Source organism: Manis pentadactyla, chromosome 8 (assembly GCF_030020395.1).
Source record: "Manis pentadactyla isolate mManPen7 chromosome 8, mManPen7.hap1, whole genome shotgun sequence".
Taxonomy (NCBI): Eukaryota; Metazoa; Chordata; class Mammalia; order Pholidota; family Manidae; genus Manis; species Manis pentadactyla.
The window spans coordinates 76,818,428-76,838,927 of NC_080026.1; the positions used below are offsets into that span (position 1 = coordinate 76,818,428).

General features: G+C 33.5%; 1 protein-coding gene across 3 annotated transcripts in view; it reads right to left on the bottom strand.

Moving 5' to 3' along the window:
- PCDH15 (protocadherin related 15) overlaps nt 1-20,500 on the bottom strand; it is a 761,207-nt gene that overhangs the window by 299,728 nt on the left and 440,979 nt on the right. For all 3 annotated transcript variants that reach the window (XM_057505880.1, XM_057505879.1, XM_036928766.2), the window contains 2 exons: nt 15,518-15,711; nt 2,934-3,066 (listed from right to left, as the gene is read on the bottom strand). In XM_057505880.1, the coding sequence (XP_057361863.1) occupies nt 2,934-3,066; nt 15,518-15,711 (327 nt within the window). The remainder of the gene's footprint in view (nt 1-2,933; nt 3,067-15,517; nt 15,712-20,500) is intronic.

The following is a 20,500-nucleotide window of genomic DNA, read 5'->3' on the forward strand; positions in this document are numbered from 1 at the left end:
GGTGAAATGTGGGCAAAAGGGTCATGTGTGACTTCTGGGAGAAACATTAAGAGCCAATTTGCAGTTTATCATGCTTCTTTTTTCACTCTTCAGAAGAAAAACACTGCTGCAGATAGAGGCTACTCCATCATTCCGAAGGGGAGTGAAAATAATGAACAGAGTTGGAGCTGATCCATGATGGACACACAGCATAAGAAATAAAACTTTTCAAGTAGAAATAATTGACATTTTGAGTCTGAGTGTGTGCATAATATGATCTAGTGATCCTTAAAGATACATAGGTAAAGGACTTAAACAGTGTTGGCATTAAGTGCACATAAGTGTTAGCTAGAGTTATACGAGGATGAGAATGATAGTAACGAGACAAGGAGGTTTCAAAATTTCAGAGAGACAAAGATGGAGAAGCTATTGGAATCAACACATTTTAGCAATTTAAATCCTTGAACAAATTGAACAGTTCTGGACTGGGGGACAGATTTGTTGCTTTTTAATCAATTTTTGTGGCATAAATACATCCACCATGGCTGATTTCAAGCGTTAGGGAAAGATCTGACCAACTCTGGAAGAAAAAAAAAATCCTGCCTATACTAACCCTGATCAGCATTAAGAAGTTTGAAAAAAGCAGAGCTCTGGCTAACATTTTCCTCAATACAACAGCCAGACAAAACTGCCTTAATACATTGAGGAGAATCATAGCCTCCCAAATAGCTTTTAGATAGAATGAAAGGAATATGCTCAAAAAGGGGAAGAGGAGAAACAAGGATTGTTGTCTAAAAAGAAAATACTTTGATCTCAGTCAACACAGATGATTTTGAAGCCAGTCTGTTGTTATCTTCGAAAATATATTTCTCCACAAATCCTGCCTCTTAAAATTGAACAGTGACTCAGCAGAGGGGAGTGCCAAGTGTGAAAAAGATGAGGAGGCAGCCAGCAGTACCTCTAATGCATTCTGTTATTAGAAGTCTTTGGAAGAGTAATTTGGCGGAAGCTTTTCAACTTGCAGGTCACTGGTTTCAATTCCATCTCAGCTGATCATGAGCAAAAGCAAATGGTTGGTGGCCTATGAAAAATGCCTTGATGGTGTCACCCTAGTTCTTCCTAATAGACACTGCCAGTGCGATTGGCACCCTTTCTCTTGATTCTACCAGAAGCAGAAAGGCTGAATAGAAATGTCATTTCAAGTATTTTCTCAGCTTTTGTGCTAGAGAAATTTGAGATATGAAAAAGGCCAGCTCCTTTTCATCTTCAGCTCACAAGTAGAATTACTCTCCTATAATATGGTTCAGAGATCTTCCTGGGATTTATTGAAATGAAACCTGAGCCATCTTACAAGTAAAATTATGTCTTACCTCATAGGGAGTTAGATTATGTAAAGGCATATTCTTAAGGAATATTTGAATGTAAAACATGTACAATTTCTTGGCAAGAATCTTACAAATCTAGGATTTATTTTTCCTTTCTTCTTGTTTGAACAAATAAATCCCCATATAGAAAGAATTTTCATTATTCTGTTAAATGTACTTCTTTAAATATTTAATTTTCCATATTTTATTACTGTAATGATTTAACTGACTGTTTTCCCACCACTAAAGAAACTGTGGGATTTTTTTTCTTTCTTTTATTCTGACCATTAAAATACCGCAGATTTCCTTGGCTACTTTTATATAATTTTGTTTCTCACACGTTTCAGTCATAAATGAACAAAAACAAACTCTCTAGTTACCTAGAGAAAAGCAACAAAATAGATTCTAAAGCAGAGACACAGATGTACTCAGTAATGCCAAACAACGTTTTGGCAGCCACAGGTCATACATGGGATAAAATGGAATGAGCGTTGCTTTGGAAATGATGAGAATTTAATCAACTGATCTTAGGCCTCATTTACTTTCTCTGGGTTCACTTTCCACATCTGGATCATGAGGTTGACGTGTTTCATTATTTTTACATCCCTTTCAATAGAAGCATTCTACGGACTCTTCGCTTTTACCTCATCAGGATTGGAGTGAGAGGGTGTCAGTATACCAATGGGATTTGAGCAAGTGGTAGCTTTGCTTTGTGTCACCTCATTTAAGGGTAAAGACAGATATTGGGATTTTCCTAAATCATCACTTTAAAATCTCTCGTAACCTTCAAGGCCAGCGTCCTGAATTCTCATGTCAGCAACTCCTGCCATTCCCACGTAAAACCAGGAGGAGATAAATTCTATGCCCTCTAAACATCTGTCAGTAAAACAATATGTCATGCTTTGGTCTTTAGATTTTTAGAGCAAGTGGCATCACCCTGCAAGTGACTCAGATGCCCCTAAATCTGGAGCTGCAAATGGAAATCCCAACTTAACTTATCCCTTCATCTAAATGACTAAACTGAGGTACAGCAATTTCAATAATTGCCCGTAGCCACAGAATTAAGTTGTCTGCCTCTGAATTAGAATGCCTACTATTTGCCGGTGAATCTATTTTCTCAATACAACACTGCAGCAAAAATAATTTCTGCTGGGGTAAAAAAATCCAAGACAAAAAATAATAGTCAGCTGAAGATTCTTTGGATGCAAGTACAAAATATTCAAGTGCATGCTTTCAATCCCTTCATTCTCTCATAATGATTGCAGCTAATCCCTGCCAGCTAACATTAGTTCTTCAATTGTGTCAATCAATAGAATGGATTAGCTGTGAAAACCCTCCATTCATATTACCCCTGCTTTCCTTTCCAGATGGAATTTTCATTCACTGGAGTATAAGCAGATATGTGAGTTTCCTCTCCACTCCTGCAATCGCATATCTAACCCATTAGCCTTCAAGGCTGTCACTACAGACTGTATGTTTATATAGTGTATATATATATATACACACACACACACACACACACACATATATATATATATATATATATATATATATATATATATATATATATATACACACTAAGGAGCATACCTGTAGATTTAATAGAACTGCACCGATCCTCATGGCTTCACTGATTTCAAGGCTATACATCAGCTGTGGGAAGCGGGGAGGGCTTTGATTATTTGGAGGAAGCACTTCAATGTACACAGTGCAGATGGAGTGCCTGCAGAGAAAGAGGAGAACAAGATGGGTAAAAACCTAGACCACATTTAATAACGGATTGTGTTCTGTATTCTGTTGCTGGTTTTATAGGAGAGGAACTTTTAAATTTTTATGGAAAATAATAAAATAATTCAGAATGAAAAGATGGAAAAACAAAAGCTACCCCCAGCATGTGTTTTTATGAAATTGTCTTAATAAAGGAAAGGAAATGCCTCAAGTACTGATTTTCCCTTCTAGATAAAAAGTGTGAATTCAAAAGGAATAGCTGTACAAGTAAAGCTAATAAATTAACTTGCTTTGACTTCTCACTTTATTTTTTAATGTCTCTAATAGCAAGAAACATTTTATAAATATCTGGTAATATGATTTGTCCTCAGGGCTCTCTTTCTGTTAAAACAACAGAGGGAGTATTGATTAAAATAACACACACACACATACACACACACACACACAAAAAAAAAAACCCAAAATATGGGCTGTTTTATTAGTTCTGTTGCTGACATCAGGGCCTTAATGTAAATAGATGTTGAGAGTCAGGATTATAAAGCAATCATTGCATAAAATAGTTGCAAACAAAACTAAATGTCTTTAAATCTTCTTTAAAGAGTGTATATAATATGCAAAGCTAGAAGTTAGATTTAATTAAAGCCTCATATAGACAGATAATTTTTTTGAAGGATGAGAACATATTCTATTATGGTAAGGACAAAAACATTAGCATTGACATCATCTTCTTTGATATCTCTGAACACTTTAATTTCTGTATACACAAAAGCTGAAAAAACAAGATGTTCAAGATTTGTACAAAAGAAATACTGGCTAAAATATATTAATAAGAAAGTTTGTCTTCTATCTTGAAGAACACACCACTGTTTCCTGAGTCGTAGGCTTTGAACGTAAGAAAATCATGACTTTTTACTCAAAATTCATTTGTTATCATTTCTATTTGGGAGCTTAGGATTTTCTTAAATTATCCCAAAGCTCTTTTGACTAAGAGCTTCAATTCAAAGACATGGTCACCAAAAATATGAAATAGTTACTTTTTGAGAAGTTTTTTTTTTTGTATAATTAATATACACATGAGCAACATTGTGGTTACTAGATTCCCCCCATTATCAAGTCCCCACCACATACCCCATTACCCCATTACAGTCACTGACTTTTTGACAAGTTTTTAAGAAAAATATATATCAGAGTAACTCAGATGCCTATGAATCTGGAGCTACAAATGGAAATCTCAGCAAAACCTATTCCTTCATCTAAATGACTAAACTGAGGCACAGCAATTACACATTAAAATTGTTTCTTGGCTTATCACCTTTTGATATGCCTAAATCTAATTGTTTCTGAAGATGTCCTCTGTAGACTAGATACCTATAGAATATTAAGCACCTCTAAAAAGCTGCCATGATTTAAAATAATTTCAGACTTAACACTTGTCACAGTATTGTTCCAAAGTAATCTTTTTTAATTAAAATCTTTGACTTTCATAATCAGTTAAACATCTGTATTTATTCTTGCCTCTGATTTCACCTTATTAAAATTTCCCAGTCAGTTGAATCAAATTCTAATTGCTTCTCTTTTCTTTTCAAATATATATGTTTTTCACAGCTGAACCTTTAAGGGTAAGATGTTTAAAGTAGCTTAAAATGGAATGAGGAAATGTTATAGATTAAGGTTTTAATAGTATCATGGTGGGATGTACAAGAAAAACATGGTGGAAAGGAAAACAACGGGAAGTTACAATACTTATTGTGCATTGCAAAGCGCCTCAATTCTCATTTTGTGGGGACAAAAGAATTGTCATTCTGAAGTAGATGTATTATCCTCCCAGGTGATCTGGCTCCAAAAGCAGCTCCCACTGATATTATCCTTTATGATCCTGGCTTCTTTTGGTGTCTATGAGTCAAGTCATTTATATGTGACTTTTTAAATAAATCTGTTCTTTATTTTCTGCCAGCACACTTGCTATACGTAAGTCCTTTAACATTCACCCTCCACCAAATTGGTGAAACCCCAGGTGAATGATGTTGAGCACAGGGTTTGTATAACCACACACTCCTGGGTTAGAATTCTAATGCTACTACCACTGTGTGGTCTTGGCAAGTTATGTCTTTTGTCTTTCCCATTTTTGTCTGAAAATAATAACATCAAAGGTTAGCATATAGGTTAAATAAGATTACATGTATATGCAAGCACATGTATGCCTGTATATGTATTACAGATATGTACACATACAAAAGGCACTTATTATTATTAAAAATAAGGATTCTTATTCTCTTCCACGGGATGGGGTCAACAAGCTTTCATTTAATCTTATTCATTTTCCTTATCATATTTTAGATATTTTAATTGCATCCTTTTATTTTTCTAGGCTAAATACCTACAGGCATGGTACCATCCCTCCTCTTCCCAGAGTGGGGTGTGAACTAGGTTTTGGACATATTGGATGAGAATATTTTTGTGAATAATTTAAATTTTCAAAACAAAACAATTTAAATTTTCTGTGGGTATGTTTTCCTTACACACACTTGATTTTGAAGACAGCTATGCCAGAAACTCTAGGCAAGTACAGTGTGTAGGCTCACCTGTTTTTCAGTTAGCAGCCTGGTGGATTCCTCTACAAACTGACCTAAAGCTCTCCACCATAACCATGCAGGTAAGAGACTCTCTGACTGATTAATGTTATTTGACCCAGAATACACCTGTACTCCAAATTCAAAGCTTTCTTTAAAAAAGCTAGGCTTTTCTTGCTTTCTATATTCTCTAAAGCTTCGGTTTACTAGTCTGGAATACTTTATATAATCTTTAGCAAAATATGAGTCTCTTTCTACTTAAGAAAGTATAGCTTTTCCTAACTTACTATATTTTATGTATTTCTTTATTCTTCCCCCTTTGACTCCTTGTTTCCCACTAGAGGGCGAAACTGTTTACATCCATAATACTACAATAAGGACCTCTAACTTGGATGAAGCTGGTGTATCTGCCACAGAGAAAATTTTTAAGTGCAAAGCAAAAATGACCCTAGGCCCCAAGGCAGAAGCCAGAGAGCAGCTATGGTCCAACATGACCGTGCCCTTCATCTGTCCTTACTCCTTTGCCTCCTCTGCTTCTTTCCACAATAATTCAAATACTGGAATTGCAAATTACATTATTTTTCCCCTTGGACTTACATCTTAGAGTTGTTTGAGGAAGATCATATTCCAAGGTTTTGCATTTTTCATGTCTAAAATCCTGAAACTCCCTACAATGTGTTTAAATAAGCACCAACCTTCTAGAAGGTTATTGCCTCTTAAAATACTACCTCCTTTTTATCCCAAATATCAGCATGTGTCAGGATTACTTCCTAAAACTGAATACCAATAGTATTAACAATAAAATGATATTCCGTTGATGCTGTAATACATGGTAGTAATTCAACAACATCAGTTAAGCACATAATAAAACAGGCCAGTCACTAGACAAATAATAAACTTTTTGGTGAACATTTTGTATTTACATCTTATAGCTAGCTAGTCTTCAGTGCATAAAGTTGAGCACCTATATGATACAAATTTTACTTTTGTAATAAAGCCAGTAGATGTAGATAAATCTCCATTTCTAAAAATGAAAATCATAGAGCTCATCTCTTTCTTATTTGGTAATGGTAAAGTAGAACACAGGAGCTGATGTGCTTTCTTAGATAATTTTGTGATTTTAAAAGACCCTGGAAAACATCTGATTTAATTCTCATGTTACAAAAAAGGGTTAGAAAATCAGAAAGGTTAAGTGACTGAATCAGGGTCATATAGTTAATTAGCAACAACAGAAAAATTAAAAGGCAAGACACCTGAATTCAAAATCTGCCTGTCCTTTCCCTCCACATCCTTTAAGAACAAATTTGGGAAGTAAATTGGGGAATTTTTACTTAACTAATGTGTGGGTGTTTGTATGTGGGCATAAAACATCAGTTTATAATAAAGGATGTTATCTTATAGGAAATGATAAATTACTTCAAGTCTTGAGCTTAGGGTAGGATATCACAATTAATTTTAATCATTTATAGCATGAATGAAACATCTTCCATATCATGTTTTTTGTAAGCCCAAAGTAAATTACAAAGAGGTTGGGAAGATATATACTTAAGTGACTTTAGCTTAAAAAAATGCTATAATTTAAAAAAGATAAAAAGTCAATTATTTCTGATATACCAATAATAGTCAGTAATAATAAGATGATGTTAATAGAATTTAGAGGATTGTACACTCTGTATGGTAATTTTATACTAAATGTGTCAACAGATGCTATAAAGTATCTATTTCAAAATCTACATTTCTACTTTGTTTCTAAGATGAAAGTTACAAATGTTTATATTGCTTTTCCTAGTAGACTTAAAACAGAGAAATTACCTTCCATTTCCTTTGTCTTCTATCAACATTGTGCTAGAAAAGCTATATTTACAGTTCAATGTTCATAGGCTCTGTTTTACTGTTTTGGACGTATATATAGGAATCTGTAACCACAGATTTCTGATACAAAACCAACATAGGAGGTCAGAGAGGCTTCTCAGGGGAAGTTACAAGAACAGAATGTTAAGATGCGGAATGTACTTAGGCATAAAAACCATATGGTATTTCAGCCAGGCGAAACACATGTACAAATTCACAGAGTAATAAGTAAGAAAACCAAACTTTTTGTACCACTAAAGAGAAGGGTATAAATAGGGCAGTAGTAGGAGTTAAAACTATGGACGTGGGCAAAGTCCAGATCATTCAGGAACATATGTTCTGTATTTGCTGATTTAAACTTCATCTTGACAACACTGGGGATTAATTTCTAGATTTTAAGCAAGTTAGTGATATGCTCAAATGTATCAAATAATACACAGTTCCAACTATGCACCATGTTTTGTCATGACCCTGTGTCTTTGCTTTGATTGTTGCCTGTACTTGGATAGCCCATTGTCACACCTGCCAAAGTTAGACTGCCTTTGTAATTATCTACTACTGCATGTCCAGATTTGCCTGTACTTACATATGAATGGTTTGAGGGCAGAGATATCACCTTACTTGTCTTTTTCTCTAGTGCATCACCAAGGAACGGAGAATTGGGGGATCTCAGTAAATTTTTGTTAAAATGAATACTTCCATAATTTTTTATTAATGTGAAATATATCATATAAAATGACTGAAAACATATATTCACAATGGAAGAATAATTGTATTTGAGAATGGATTATTTAATCTTGGGTTAGATAAAGCCTTGGACTCCATGAGAAAAGAAAAAAGGTGGGGGATCAAAAAAAGCATGCATCATTCATTTTATCATAATTTTGTTAAAAGATATTTTGGGTCAAGGCTGTCTTTCATTCTACATGTCTTCATAACTACCTATTAATAGTAGTTTATTGATATTAAGATTAAATAAATATTCATTTAATTTAATTCAACTAAATAACTATAAGGAGATCTACATATACCAATAGAATAAATGTTACTTCAAATGTCTTAATATATTTTTAAATCTTTTGGTTTTTATCTGTCTTCTTATGCTTATCAAAGACAAAAAAAACAAAACAGAAAAAAAAATACAGACATTACTCCTCTTATTCCCTGAATCTTTAGCTAGTTTATTCAATTAGAATAACAAATACAAAAGTAGTTAACTCATATGGGCCTTACATTTTTGGATTAAGGTTACCAATCTGAAAGGAATAAAGTAGAAAATTGTCACTCTTTTTGATGTTATTATTTAATTGAGTTTACATGCCATTGTTACTGGCTGGGTCAATTGTTAAATACATCACAGTCTATACTTTTATGTTCATAATTTTCAAATAGCATCTTTCTTCCAAAGGAAATACTGCAAGCAAATCCTCACAACTTCAGTTCATTCATCAAATCAATTTGAAGGACTAATTATCCTCTAGAAAATAGCAAATGTCACTATCCTACAGGGAACATGACATTATCCCATCAGGTAGAGTGGATATTTACAGATTTCATTCTCCTCATGTTCCACTTGATATTTGGCCAGTCATTATAAGGTGATCTTCTAGTGCCCAAACAATTGTCTATAAGGAAAACAATGAGATTAGGTCAACTAAAGGCTTAGTGTCACTGAAGACTTGTATATTCTCATTTTGAAGATGGCACTTTATTTCTTGGAGTGGAATACAATTTTACTTGAGTTAAATTATATTATTGTACTAATTATTGTAGGTGAGAGCTTATCTAGGCAAATCAGTAACATGACTTGCAAATAGGAACTGATAAACAGATTATAAAATCTCATTCATTAAATTATAAAGTAGTTAAAAACACTTTGTTGTAATATGTACGTACGTACAGATTAGATGAGATCTAAATAGATAGCACTATCCTCAATGAAAAAAAGTCATAAAATAAATTGATGACTATTAATAGGGTTTAATAAAAGTTTAAATGATAAAAACAAAAGGTGCCTTTATCCTTAAAATTAGCATTATTAGTACTGCTATTAAGCAAATGTAGTATCTTTTTCTCCAGAACAGTAACTACAAAAAGTTATAGATATGGAATAGAATAGAGGAGAAAGTTTTAGAATCCCACAGTCCTAGTACAAATTATGGTTTTCAAGGCAGGATTTAGACAAGTCAGTTATTCACTTTAAGCCTCAGGTTTCTGGCCTGCAAAAATAAGTATAGTAATGCAGAAGTCACAATGTTGTTTTCAAGCTTAGAAATTATGTATACAAAGCCACTTGCATGGTGTCTGACCCTAGTGCACGCTACTTAAATAGTATCCATTATCTTTAACTCCTTTTCAGAATAACCCAGTATAAATGAAGCTATTATTTAAATTCATTCCAACTTTGACCCTTATTTAAGATTCTGTACCTACTCAGTATATAAAAATATTCTGTATCTTTCTTCACAAGCAAGAACCCTTAACTGTTTTCTTCTTCTGGCATATATATCTATTTGCTTTTTGAATATAAGGACTATGGCCAAATCCAACTGAATGTGTCCAAAATTGAACTCATCCCCTTCTCCCAAACCTTGCACGCTATTTTGACATCACCACCACCCAGTTACCTGAGACAAAAACCTGAGAGTTTTTTTTTTTTTAACAATTCATTTCTCTATTTTTCCTAGCATGTTCAATTCAAATCATTAGCAATAATATTTTCCCCAGACTCTACCTGACGTTCTACCTAAGTTTTCTGCCTATAGTTTTGTCCCCCTCAATTACGTCTTCCACTGGGACATCAGAAACTAGTGTCCAGAAACTAAAATCATCTTACTTGACTTTCTAAGTTAAAGTCCCTCCAAGAATTCTTTGCATTGACTGGATAAGTTCAAGCTTCTTAAAAAACTAGTTAAATTTTCCATGATCTAGCCTTAACTCTCTTTTCCCTCTTTGAATTACGGTTTACATACTGGTAACACTGACTAGACTGATAATTATCTGTAAACATCAAAGTATTTCATAAACATCAGGCTATGTAAATAATGTGACACACATTTTTCATCTGGCCAACCTGTACTTATTCTCCTAAACTCATCTGTTTAGGAGAACTTCTAAGTACTCCTTCATTATGACACGTGTCCTTCAATGCCCCAGAAATCTGGAGATTTACCTCAATCTCAAACTTCAAACTAAACTGAATTTATAGTTATTCTTTCTGAACTTTACTGTATTTTTTTTATTTTTGCCTGCCAACAGTGTTACTTTATCTTTGTATTTCCAGAGCATAGAAAATGTCAGTTACATAACAAATGGTTTGTTGGGCTGCATAGAAAATCTTGTAGTCACAGACACTTGATGTTTGAGTTTTGTATTATACTGTTCCATATTCTAATTCATTAATTTAAAGAAAAAAGTTTATTAAGAACTTAGGGGAAAAAAGATGTTTGTTGAGAACCTGAAGCATTCCAGGAATTGTTTGGCTTCTGAAGACTTAAGAAACAACCAGACCACATGATTTTTGCCCTTAAGAATTAAACTCTGAAAGGGAGAGGGGAGCAGATAGTAGGATTAGTACTCTAAATGAAAATACATAATAGCATATCCTGTGGTGATAAGTGCAGTGAATAATACATTGACAGGACAGGGGTATGAAACTACTGAGTGGCTATTGCAATTGGCAATTGGTTGTCAAAAAAGACTTCACAAAGAAAGTGATAACTGAGTCATGACATGAGGCCATAGAGAAATCTGAGGGAGGAGCCATACAGGCTGAGAGATGAAAGTCAAGTTCAAAGGTTTGAACAGAGCTGTGAGCCTCAGGGACCCAGAGGAGACAAGTGTAATGACTGGCATGGGCCCAAGAGAAGCAGGGTTGAGCAGATTATGTTAGTATGAAGAAGTAACACAAGGCCGTGTCCTGTGGCTGGTGGCAGCTGGCAGACTGCTGGGCTCTACTAGACTTTTATTTATTTATTTTTTAGTGAGGAAAAATGTTTGTTATGATTTGGTGTAAGTTCACAAGTACGCTTAGATATTATATAAAAAAGCTTAGATGTCATTGGCATAAAGTCCAAAAACAAATGGTTCCAAAGAAGTCAAGTGTGTTATCTCCTCATTTGCATGATAATAGATATTCCTTGTATTTTTCAAAACTTGTTCCTTTTCCTTATGAGTTATGAGAGTTTTGCAGCTCTTTTAGAATATTTCTCAGTTAACACCTATTAAAATATAATTAATATTGGGTATTTTTGCCTTAAAAAGGCTGAAGGAAATATCTACAATTTGTTCTAAGTATTTACATACTCCATTTTAATGATTTTTCCTCGTACTTTGAATCAGATAGGAAGCCACGGGAGATCTTGGTCAAAGAGATGTTTATTCTACATCACTAGAACCAATCAAGCTATTATACTGAGAAGAGACTGAGGTCTAATCAGAAAGGTTTTCAATACTCCAGACTATAGAGAACAGTAGCTTGGACTGGCTGTTAATTACTAGAGGGGAAAAATGTTGGTTCCTGAATACGTTTTTAGAATAAAGCTTAGAGGAGATGTTCAAGATTATTTTTTGAAGTTTGAGAGAAAGAGAGGCATTGAAGATGGCTCCATGTTTGTTTGGGCAGAGTGACTGCAAGATTGGAGACGACTTAAACCACATATTGGATATGGAAGCTACCAAGAACTTTGACAAAAGTACTGTTAATGGAAATGTCAGACATTCAGAAATCAAATTCTTCCACGGCAACCTGCAGGTCTGTAAATGTATGTAAATGAGAGTGAGAGATGAGGTTAGAGAGAAGAGGAGATATTGGGGGAGGGAGCTGTCATGTGTAGATGACAATAGCAAGGAGGTGTAGTAGATGGCATGCTCTTGTGATACAAGATTCAAAGGGAAGATATTAAGGAAAAGGAGGAAGGATACTGTAGAAATATTAGTGAGGAACTAGGGGTCCACCTACCATATCTCCATGATAAATGATAAGAGCGATGTGGAGAGAAAAATCCCCTATCTGGGTGTGCTGTAGGGAAAAGGGCTTTGTTTTTGTTCTGGGAGATGGGTAAAAGGAGGGAAATGATCCACTCATAATGGTTTTATTACAACTCTATCAAACTTCCTCCCCCTGGTATAGTTTTGGGTAGTAGCTCTTTGAGAACTTTATTCCCTCTATAAGTTTGATCTCTTAAAATTTCTTAATATTTGGGATCAATTTTGGTAAATTATATCTTCTCAGAAAATTATCCATTTCATTCATGTTTCCAAATTTTGCCTGTATTAAAGCAAGATTGTCTCTTATGATTCTTTTAATTTATTCTCTTTCTATATTATTTCCCTCCTAGAATTTATTACATAATGTTGCACTTTCTCCCTTTTTGATTTAACTGGTAGCTTATCCATTTAATCATACTTTTATTTATTTTTTTCAGAGAACTAAATTTGGATTATTTATTTGTTTATAAATCATTGATACTTGCTGTTACATTTGTTAATTTTTTGTGTTTGTGTTTTTTGTTTCTTTCTATTTTGAGGTATCACAACTATATAAAATTTTCATAAACTTTTTTCCAAAAGAAAGGCACATACTACTTTCAATAAATAAAATAACAAACATAATCCAGCAGTTTATTTCAAGATTAAAACATCATGGCCTAGTGGGATGCATACTAGGAAAGTCAAATAAATTTATTTAGTAACTATTTTAAGATCAATAATCATACCATTAGCTCAAGAAGAAAAGCCATTACTTTCATCATAGATGATGGATATTTATTCCACCTGATTAACAACCGTTCTTATTTTAAAAGCAGATAAAATAGGAATAAACACTTTCTTAACATAATAAAATATTTTCTTAAAACCATAAGCTGATATAATGGGGGAACCTAGGAGGCATTCCCACTCAAGTTAAAAACAAAATAAGCATTTTTATTGGCAGGACTACCAAATGGAATTAAAGAAAGAAAATGGAAAGAAGGGTATATAAAATTATCACAATTTAAAATATACATTCCTGGATTATATAGGATAATCAACTAGAAAACTACAAAAAACCCAAGAGAATTAAATAAGAAAGTGAGTTAAAAATTAATATAAAGAGATTAAAGGTTTTATATGTATAAACATTAACCAAATAGAAAGAGAAGGGAAAAAAAAGTATATTTACAATAACAACAAGAGGTACAGAAACAGACCAACAAAGACTTGCATAAAGAAAACATTCTAAAAATAGAAGCAACTAAAGGATGCAGAAGAAGAGACAGAAAGTTCTTGGACAGTAAGTTCCAACATCAAAAACACAAAATTTAACCCTACATAATTAATTTATAAACTTTATGTGTTCATTAGAAAACACAGTTTAAAAACCACAGAACTACCTTATATAAAGTCAAAGAAAAAAAAAAGTAACAGAAAGAGTACTGGGAAATTTTTCAGGGAAAAACAGCATTGAGGTAAGTTAGCACCACTCTATTACAAAGAATAGTTTAAAACCTTAAAAATTGTATGATAATAGTTCATGAAAAGATAGGTGAACTAATGGAATAAGGAGAAAATCTAGAATCAAATTCAAACACTTAAGAAAATGTATGATGTAATAAATGTAACATCTCATATTAGTGTGAAAAAAATGAACTGTTCAAAGTATTGTGTGGGGAAATTGGCATTGTTGCTTGAAAAATAAAAGTGCTGGATCAATACCTCCTACTGTACACCACAATAAATCCCAAATGCAAAACAGAAGCCATGAAAAGGAGTCTTTAAACATACATTATGAATCCACAAAATGACTAGTAGAAAACAGAATAATTGTACTGGGATTAACATATCAATGGAAAAGATGGGCAGAAGTTATTAACACAAAATTTACAGAAAAAGTAATAGAGTTGGCTCCTAAACATAAGAAATATACTCAAAGTCATAAGTAAGAGCATAAAAAATAGTTGTAATTTTTTACCTGTAAAATTGGCAAAAACCCAAATGTTTGATATAATACACAGCATGGGTAACTGTAGAATTATCCATTCTCAAACTTGGCAGCTGGACTTATAAATTATTATAAACCCCATAGAATACAATTTGGTAGTTACCTGCAAAATTTACAATGCATATACCTTTTAGTCTCATTTCTGAGAATTTACTCTACTGTATTGATATACTTGCACACATTCCAAATGGTGCATGCTCAGTGTTCTTTATTTCTTCAGTGTCAGTAAAAGAGGTACTGAAATTTGCAAGTCCATTGATAGTGAATTTTAATGTGAAGAAATATTATATAGCTGTGAAAAAGGTTTTGGGGGAATTATCCAGTATTCATAAGGAAATTCATAAGAACCCTAGGATATATTGTAAGGGGGAATGTATTAATATTTATTCATATATTCTTGAAATGCATTCTGACTATCTAGAAATAAGCAAGAAATTAATAAAAGGAATATCTCAGGTGGGGGACCATATAAATGTGGTTGTAATAGTGGGAAATCTTTTGCTTTTCAGTCCCTTACACTCTATTATATATTTGAATACTTACATATAGAATATATGTAGATATAGTCTATACATGATAAATTCTGTAATAAATTCTAAAAATTTACATAGATAGAATACATGTATTTGCATATGTGTGTGTGTATTTTAATTACTCAAAAGTGAGAGGTGGCTTCAAAACCCTGAAACATTACATGTCACTACTATGTCTGTGACCTTTCAAGATCAGCAACCTTGCTTTTCAGTAATAAATTGAACACATGCCTCTGATGTTTGCCAGTTTCCTCCCAGAACGGAGACATACATCCTTCACATCTGTGAAATCATAGTTAATTATTTTGTGGTCTTATCTTCTCTTTATTGTCCTTTTCTCACAATTTAACCAAATACGAATATGCAGTTCCTGAGAATCTGGTCTCTCTGATTTTTCTGATCTAATTTAGATGTTTATAGGATAAAAGGATACTTGCTGTGCTTCTTGAATTTAATTATGGGGTTAAACAGGAGCGATGAAAAGACTGCATTGGTTCTAATATAAATTACCTTCTCTCTGCAGGAGGAGCATTATCTGCTGCTTGGACTGTGAGCGCGTAAGTCCTCCCGACTATCAATTCCACCCCCGGAGCGATGGCGATAAGCCCTGTTGTGTTACTGATGATGAAGTCTCCCTGAGCCCCAACCAGGATTTCATAGGTGATCTCCCCATTTGACCCTTCATCCGCGTCGACTGCAGTGAGCTGAAATTGAAAATCACAGCATAAATCCTCTTGGGACTCCACTTTTCACCATTGTGTCATTTTTTTCCCCCAACAAAAGCAGCTTGCTCTCAAAGACAAAAAATAAGGAAAGAAGATTCCTGTGGTATACACACTCTTGCTTTCTTGAATCAAGGCCACCGTGTTCTGTTAAGACACCAAGTAATCTCAGCAGGATTTTCTTTTCTTTCCTTGTGAGGGTGACAAAAGTATTTGGATCTTGAAGACTGCCGTTATTTTAATTTACTAAATAAAAAAAGAGGAAAGCCCTAACAGCAAATCTAATATCCCTGTAGGAAGTTCAATTTTTTTTCTCCATCTCACCTTCTATTCTTGACACATAAACCCACACCATTGTAGACCAAGGCCTGGAAAATAAAAAATAGATGAGCTTTGCCTTTTCTACTCGCATTCTTCCTTTTGCTCTCATTTTTTTCCATTTGTAATGTTTTCCTTTTTGTCTCCCAGAGACTCCTTTGGCCTCAAGTCCTTTTTATTTACACTTGGCTTTAGAAAGATCTTCATAATCTTGTTCACATAGCCTTATAAAGGACCAACAAGGGCTAGAGTATTACCTTCTCAAAGTCAAATAAATTCATCTCTAATTATAAAATGTCTAATTAGAAAGTTAGAATATCCAGCCCAAGAAATATCTGAGGAAAGGGATTCAATTCTGAGATCCTGAAATCATACCACATAAGCTTCTGTAAGGCTAATATGTACATGTCTATAATCATTTTGGCAACTAGTATATAATAGTTAAAACCTGTATTTGGATCATTGTGTGTGAAAAGAGAATGAGCCATTATTAATTTAATAAAGCAAAATTAAGGTAATAATTATTTAATATGTTAAGTAAGACCCTTTGGCTTTCAGATAAATATAAATTTACTTAGGGGGGAAGCAAGGGAAAAAACAGATTTCAGTGGCAAATCTTACAATATGCATTTTACAAATGTTCACAGAATTTTCTGTGTTCATTATACCAAAAGCGATAGATGAAGAAAAGAAAGGTGGCCTCAGTTTATACAAAAGGGGAAACTGTTGAGTAGAGAAACACATATGATTATAATAAATAAACCTGTAGAAAAAAATTTCTTATTTACTCATATATTCTTATATATTTCTAACCCCTGAGTTTCACTTCTCTAAAGTAATAGTTCTTTAGCATTCATAGACTCCTTAGGTAGCTACTGGACACACTGGTGTAGCTCCTTAGGTAAAATGTGAGTGTTCACATTTACCTTGCGACTTGAATTCAGTTTCAGGCATACTGTGTTAATGGCCCATTCAAAGGTTCATTTTACTATCCTGATGATGTGTAAACAAAGTACTTTACACACCCCATCATGCTTATACTGTGCATACTCTGATTCTATTTTTATTATCCACAGTATTTAGATGATCATGTGCATGGAGATAGTAGCAACAAAAATAGTTGAGAAGAAAAACCCAGAAATTTGATAGACTGGCATAAATTCAGCTAAGTCTGAGCCTGGGTATTTGGGAGTGGACAGATGTGGCTGCCAGAAGGAGAAACATTTCATAAAATGATTCTGGGACTTATCTGAAAATGACAGGCATAGTCCTAAAGGCAAAAGAGAAGGCAACTATTGCAGAAACAGACCAAATAAATTATGTATATTTATGGAGAATTATTCAAGCCAGACAAACTTATTCTTTGGTGTATGGGTAAAATTAGAAAATAAGGGGATGTGGGTAGCAGAGGAGATATCAGTTTTGATTATAGTAAATCACTTAACACAATGTCTCAGGAAATCTTAATTAAAATTTAGTTCAAATTGGATTCAATATTAACATTCTTCCTGGGACTTAAATTGGCTCAAGGAATTTAATGATAAATGGCATTGAATCAAGTTTAAAAGTGTTGAGGAGCGTGCTTCAGGGATATAGGTATTATGGCTGGTCTTATTTAACATTTTCATAAATGATGTTGGAAGGGAGATAAACTGGATGATAATTAAATTGAAGAAGGCACCCATCTGGGAGGTGCTGTAAATACCAAACACTATTGCACAGCACAGGGATCGAAACACCCATGAAAAAGCAAAGCCAGCCAACTACAGGTAAGCTAATATACTCAGGGAATACAGTTAGTGCCATGGAAACCTTTAGTAAATAGGAAGCTTAACAAATAAGCTCAAAATGAATTCTACACTTAGGTTACTTAAGTAGCTTTATATTATTTTTCTGTGTTTTAGTACAGAATAATAAAATGGTTAAACAAATAACACAAAGGAGTCCCCACACATACAAACAAAAATATTTTGAAGTTACTGATGGTTCAAGCGGGCTGAGATAATGACTCTGAACAGCCAGAAAATAGGTAATGTTTCCTGTGAAAGACCCTGAGACTAAACTTTGGTGGGGATTTAATTCAATTGCAATTCAATGACCTTGTGGTCAGCAGTGTGTGAGATAGAGGTAATATAGTTCCTACTTTAGAAGGGAAATCTACATCCTAAATAAAGAGAGAATGCAGGAGGGGTTGATTTTCATAGAGAAACCAAAATGGTGCTTATATGTTATCAGATGAAAGAAAAATAAAATGGATACTTTTTAATTCTTTTACTTAAATATTATGGAATCTAAATAGTAAGAAACGTTCTTTTTGATATATATCAATAAGAAACGCTCTTATTGATATATTTCTATTGTAGTACTTCTGAAAAGTACTACAGTCCTTTTCAGAAGTTTAATCTTATCCTCCCACAATTCCTTCCTCTCAGTTCCTTCATACATACATATTTCAGATATCCTCAGCCACCTCTCATTTCCACATCAATCAACAAATAAAAATTTGGATTTGCTCCTGTGACTCCCTTTCCAGTTCTGGCTGCAGTTTATTTCTCTCTTCAATCTCTCTTTCTTGTGTCTGAAAAATTGAGAAACTTGACTTTATGTAAAAGGTAAGAGGTAAAGAATATTGGATCATAACCTGAACAATGACAAAAAATATCAAACTGAAGTCTCAAAAATGAAGCATAATAGAATAAAAGTCATAGTTGATAAAGAATAATCATCAGACCTAAACTATAATACAAAGCATGAACATAGTATTAGTATATAAAGAATTAAGTTTTCACTAGAAATGAATTATGGTTAAATTGATAATGAATAAGTATGCTGACTACTTGACAATTTTTGCCTCCTGGGCATCCTGGGCCTTTGTTTCTAGTAAGAGTCCCTCATTTTCCTTTGAAAATTTTTCATTTTTATATTCATCCCCTTCACAGTCCATATTTGCATGGGGCTGGCACAGCTCCAGCAGTAAGAATAAGATTCAGGTCTGGACACTATGTGGTTCAAGAACCGGCAAGTTATCCAAGCTGGTATAGTCAGGATGATTCCTAGAACTACTAGAAAGAGTGGCTCTTATTTCCTCTAGAGTTAGACTGGCAAATTTATATCTGACTTTCTTTGGCTGATCTTCATGTCTATATTGAATCAGCTTAAGACTGAGGCCCAGGAAGTAGACAATACCAGGAAGGAGAAAATATCATTGATGACCCTCTTTCCAATTATGCCTAACAAATATGTCACGGTACTTTGACATACAAACCAAAAATTTATTTTTTTTAAAAAAGAGGTACTTTAACTTGAAATTATATCACTTGAAACCATTAGAATCATAAGTGTAGAAAAAGTCTCCAATTATTCTTCTTTGCTTGCTTTATCATTATTTATTCTTCTAAGATTATTGTACTTTGAGATTTTCATATGTGGTACCATGTGTTCATTAATACATCAAACTATCTTTGATTCAATGCATGATTATTCACTGCAATAACTACAGATCATGCTATAGAAATGGGAGTCAACCCTTATATAAAAATCATGTTTACCTGTTTAACAAGTAACTATATACACACACACACACACACACACACATATGTGTATATATATATATATACATATGTACATATACATACACACACACTGATAAATAACCAGAAGCATGTATGTATCTCCTCATAATAATGGTTGGACTTTTAAACAAAGCAATTATCTAAATTTTGAAATTAAATAAAAATATGTAATTTGTAACATGTCTTCTTTAATGTCTTTATTATTTAGGTTAACCATTCAAACTAGGAAGGCAGGAAATAATACAGCTCCCTGTGTAAAATTTTGCTGTATGTATTATAAGATAAGGTCCTGAATGTTCAGGTTTAGTTCTTTTCAAAATGAAGTTCAGTTTGCAAAGTGAACTCTGGATTGATGGCTTGCTAAAACATAAATCTGAATTTAGAAGAGCTTGGAAAATATGGTATCTTTTCCACCAGAAGAGTTACAGAAGTAAGCCAACTGAGATCACATGCTTGTAATCATAACAGAGTTAATTTCTAAATTAAATTTAGGAAAATAATAATCTGTAGAAAAACATTTATTTCAAAGTAATTAATGAAAACCTACAATAGTCTCAGGCACTGACCTAGGAGCATGTGTGAGTTAAACTTAGTAAATAAAAATTGGGTCCTACTTTTGTTCTGTTTTGATTTTTTGGATTTACTGTCATATGAGGAATATTATTAATAATAATAAATAAATCTATACTGACATGTTGTGACAAGTACTATTAAAAATGAACATAAAAAATAATGAGTGGGTTACAGGTAGAAACATCATCAAAATACTTCGTAAAGGTTACATTTAAGCGGGATCCAAAACATAAGAACGTAATTAAGAACATGGATTAATAACAGTTCACAGAAAAGGGAAGGGCATGTGCGAGGCCCCTGAGATAAAG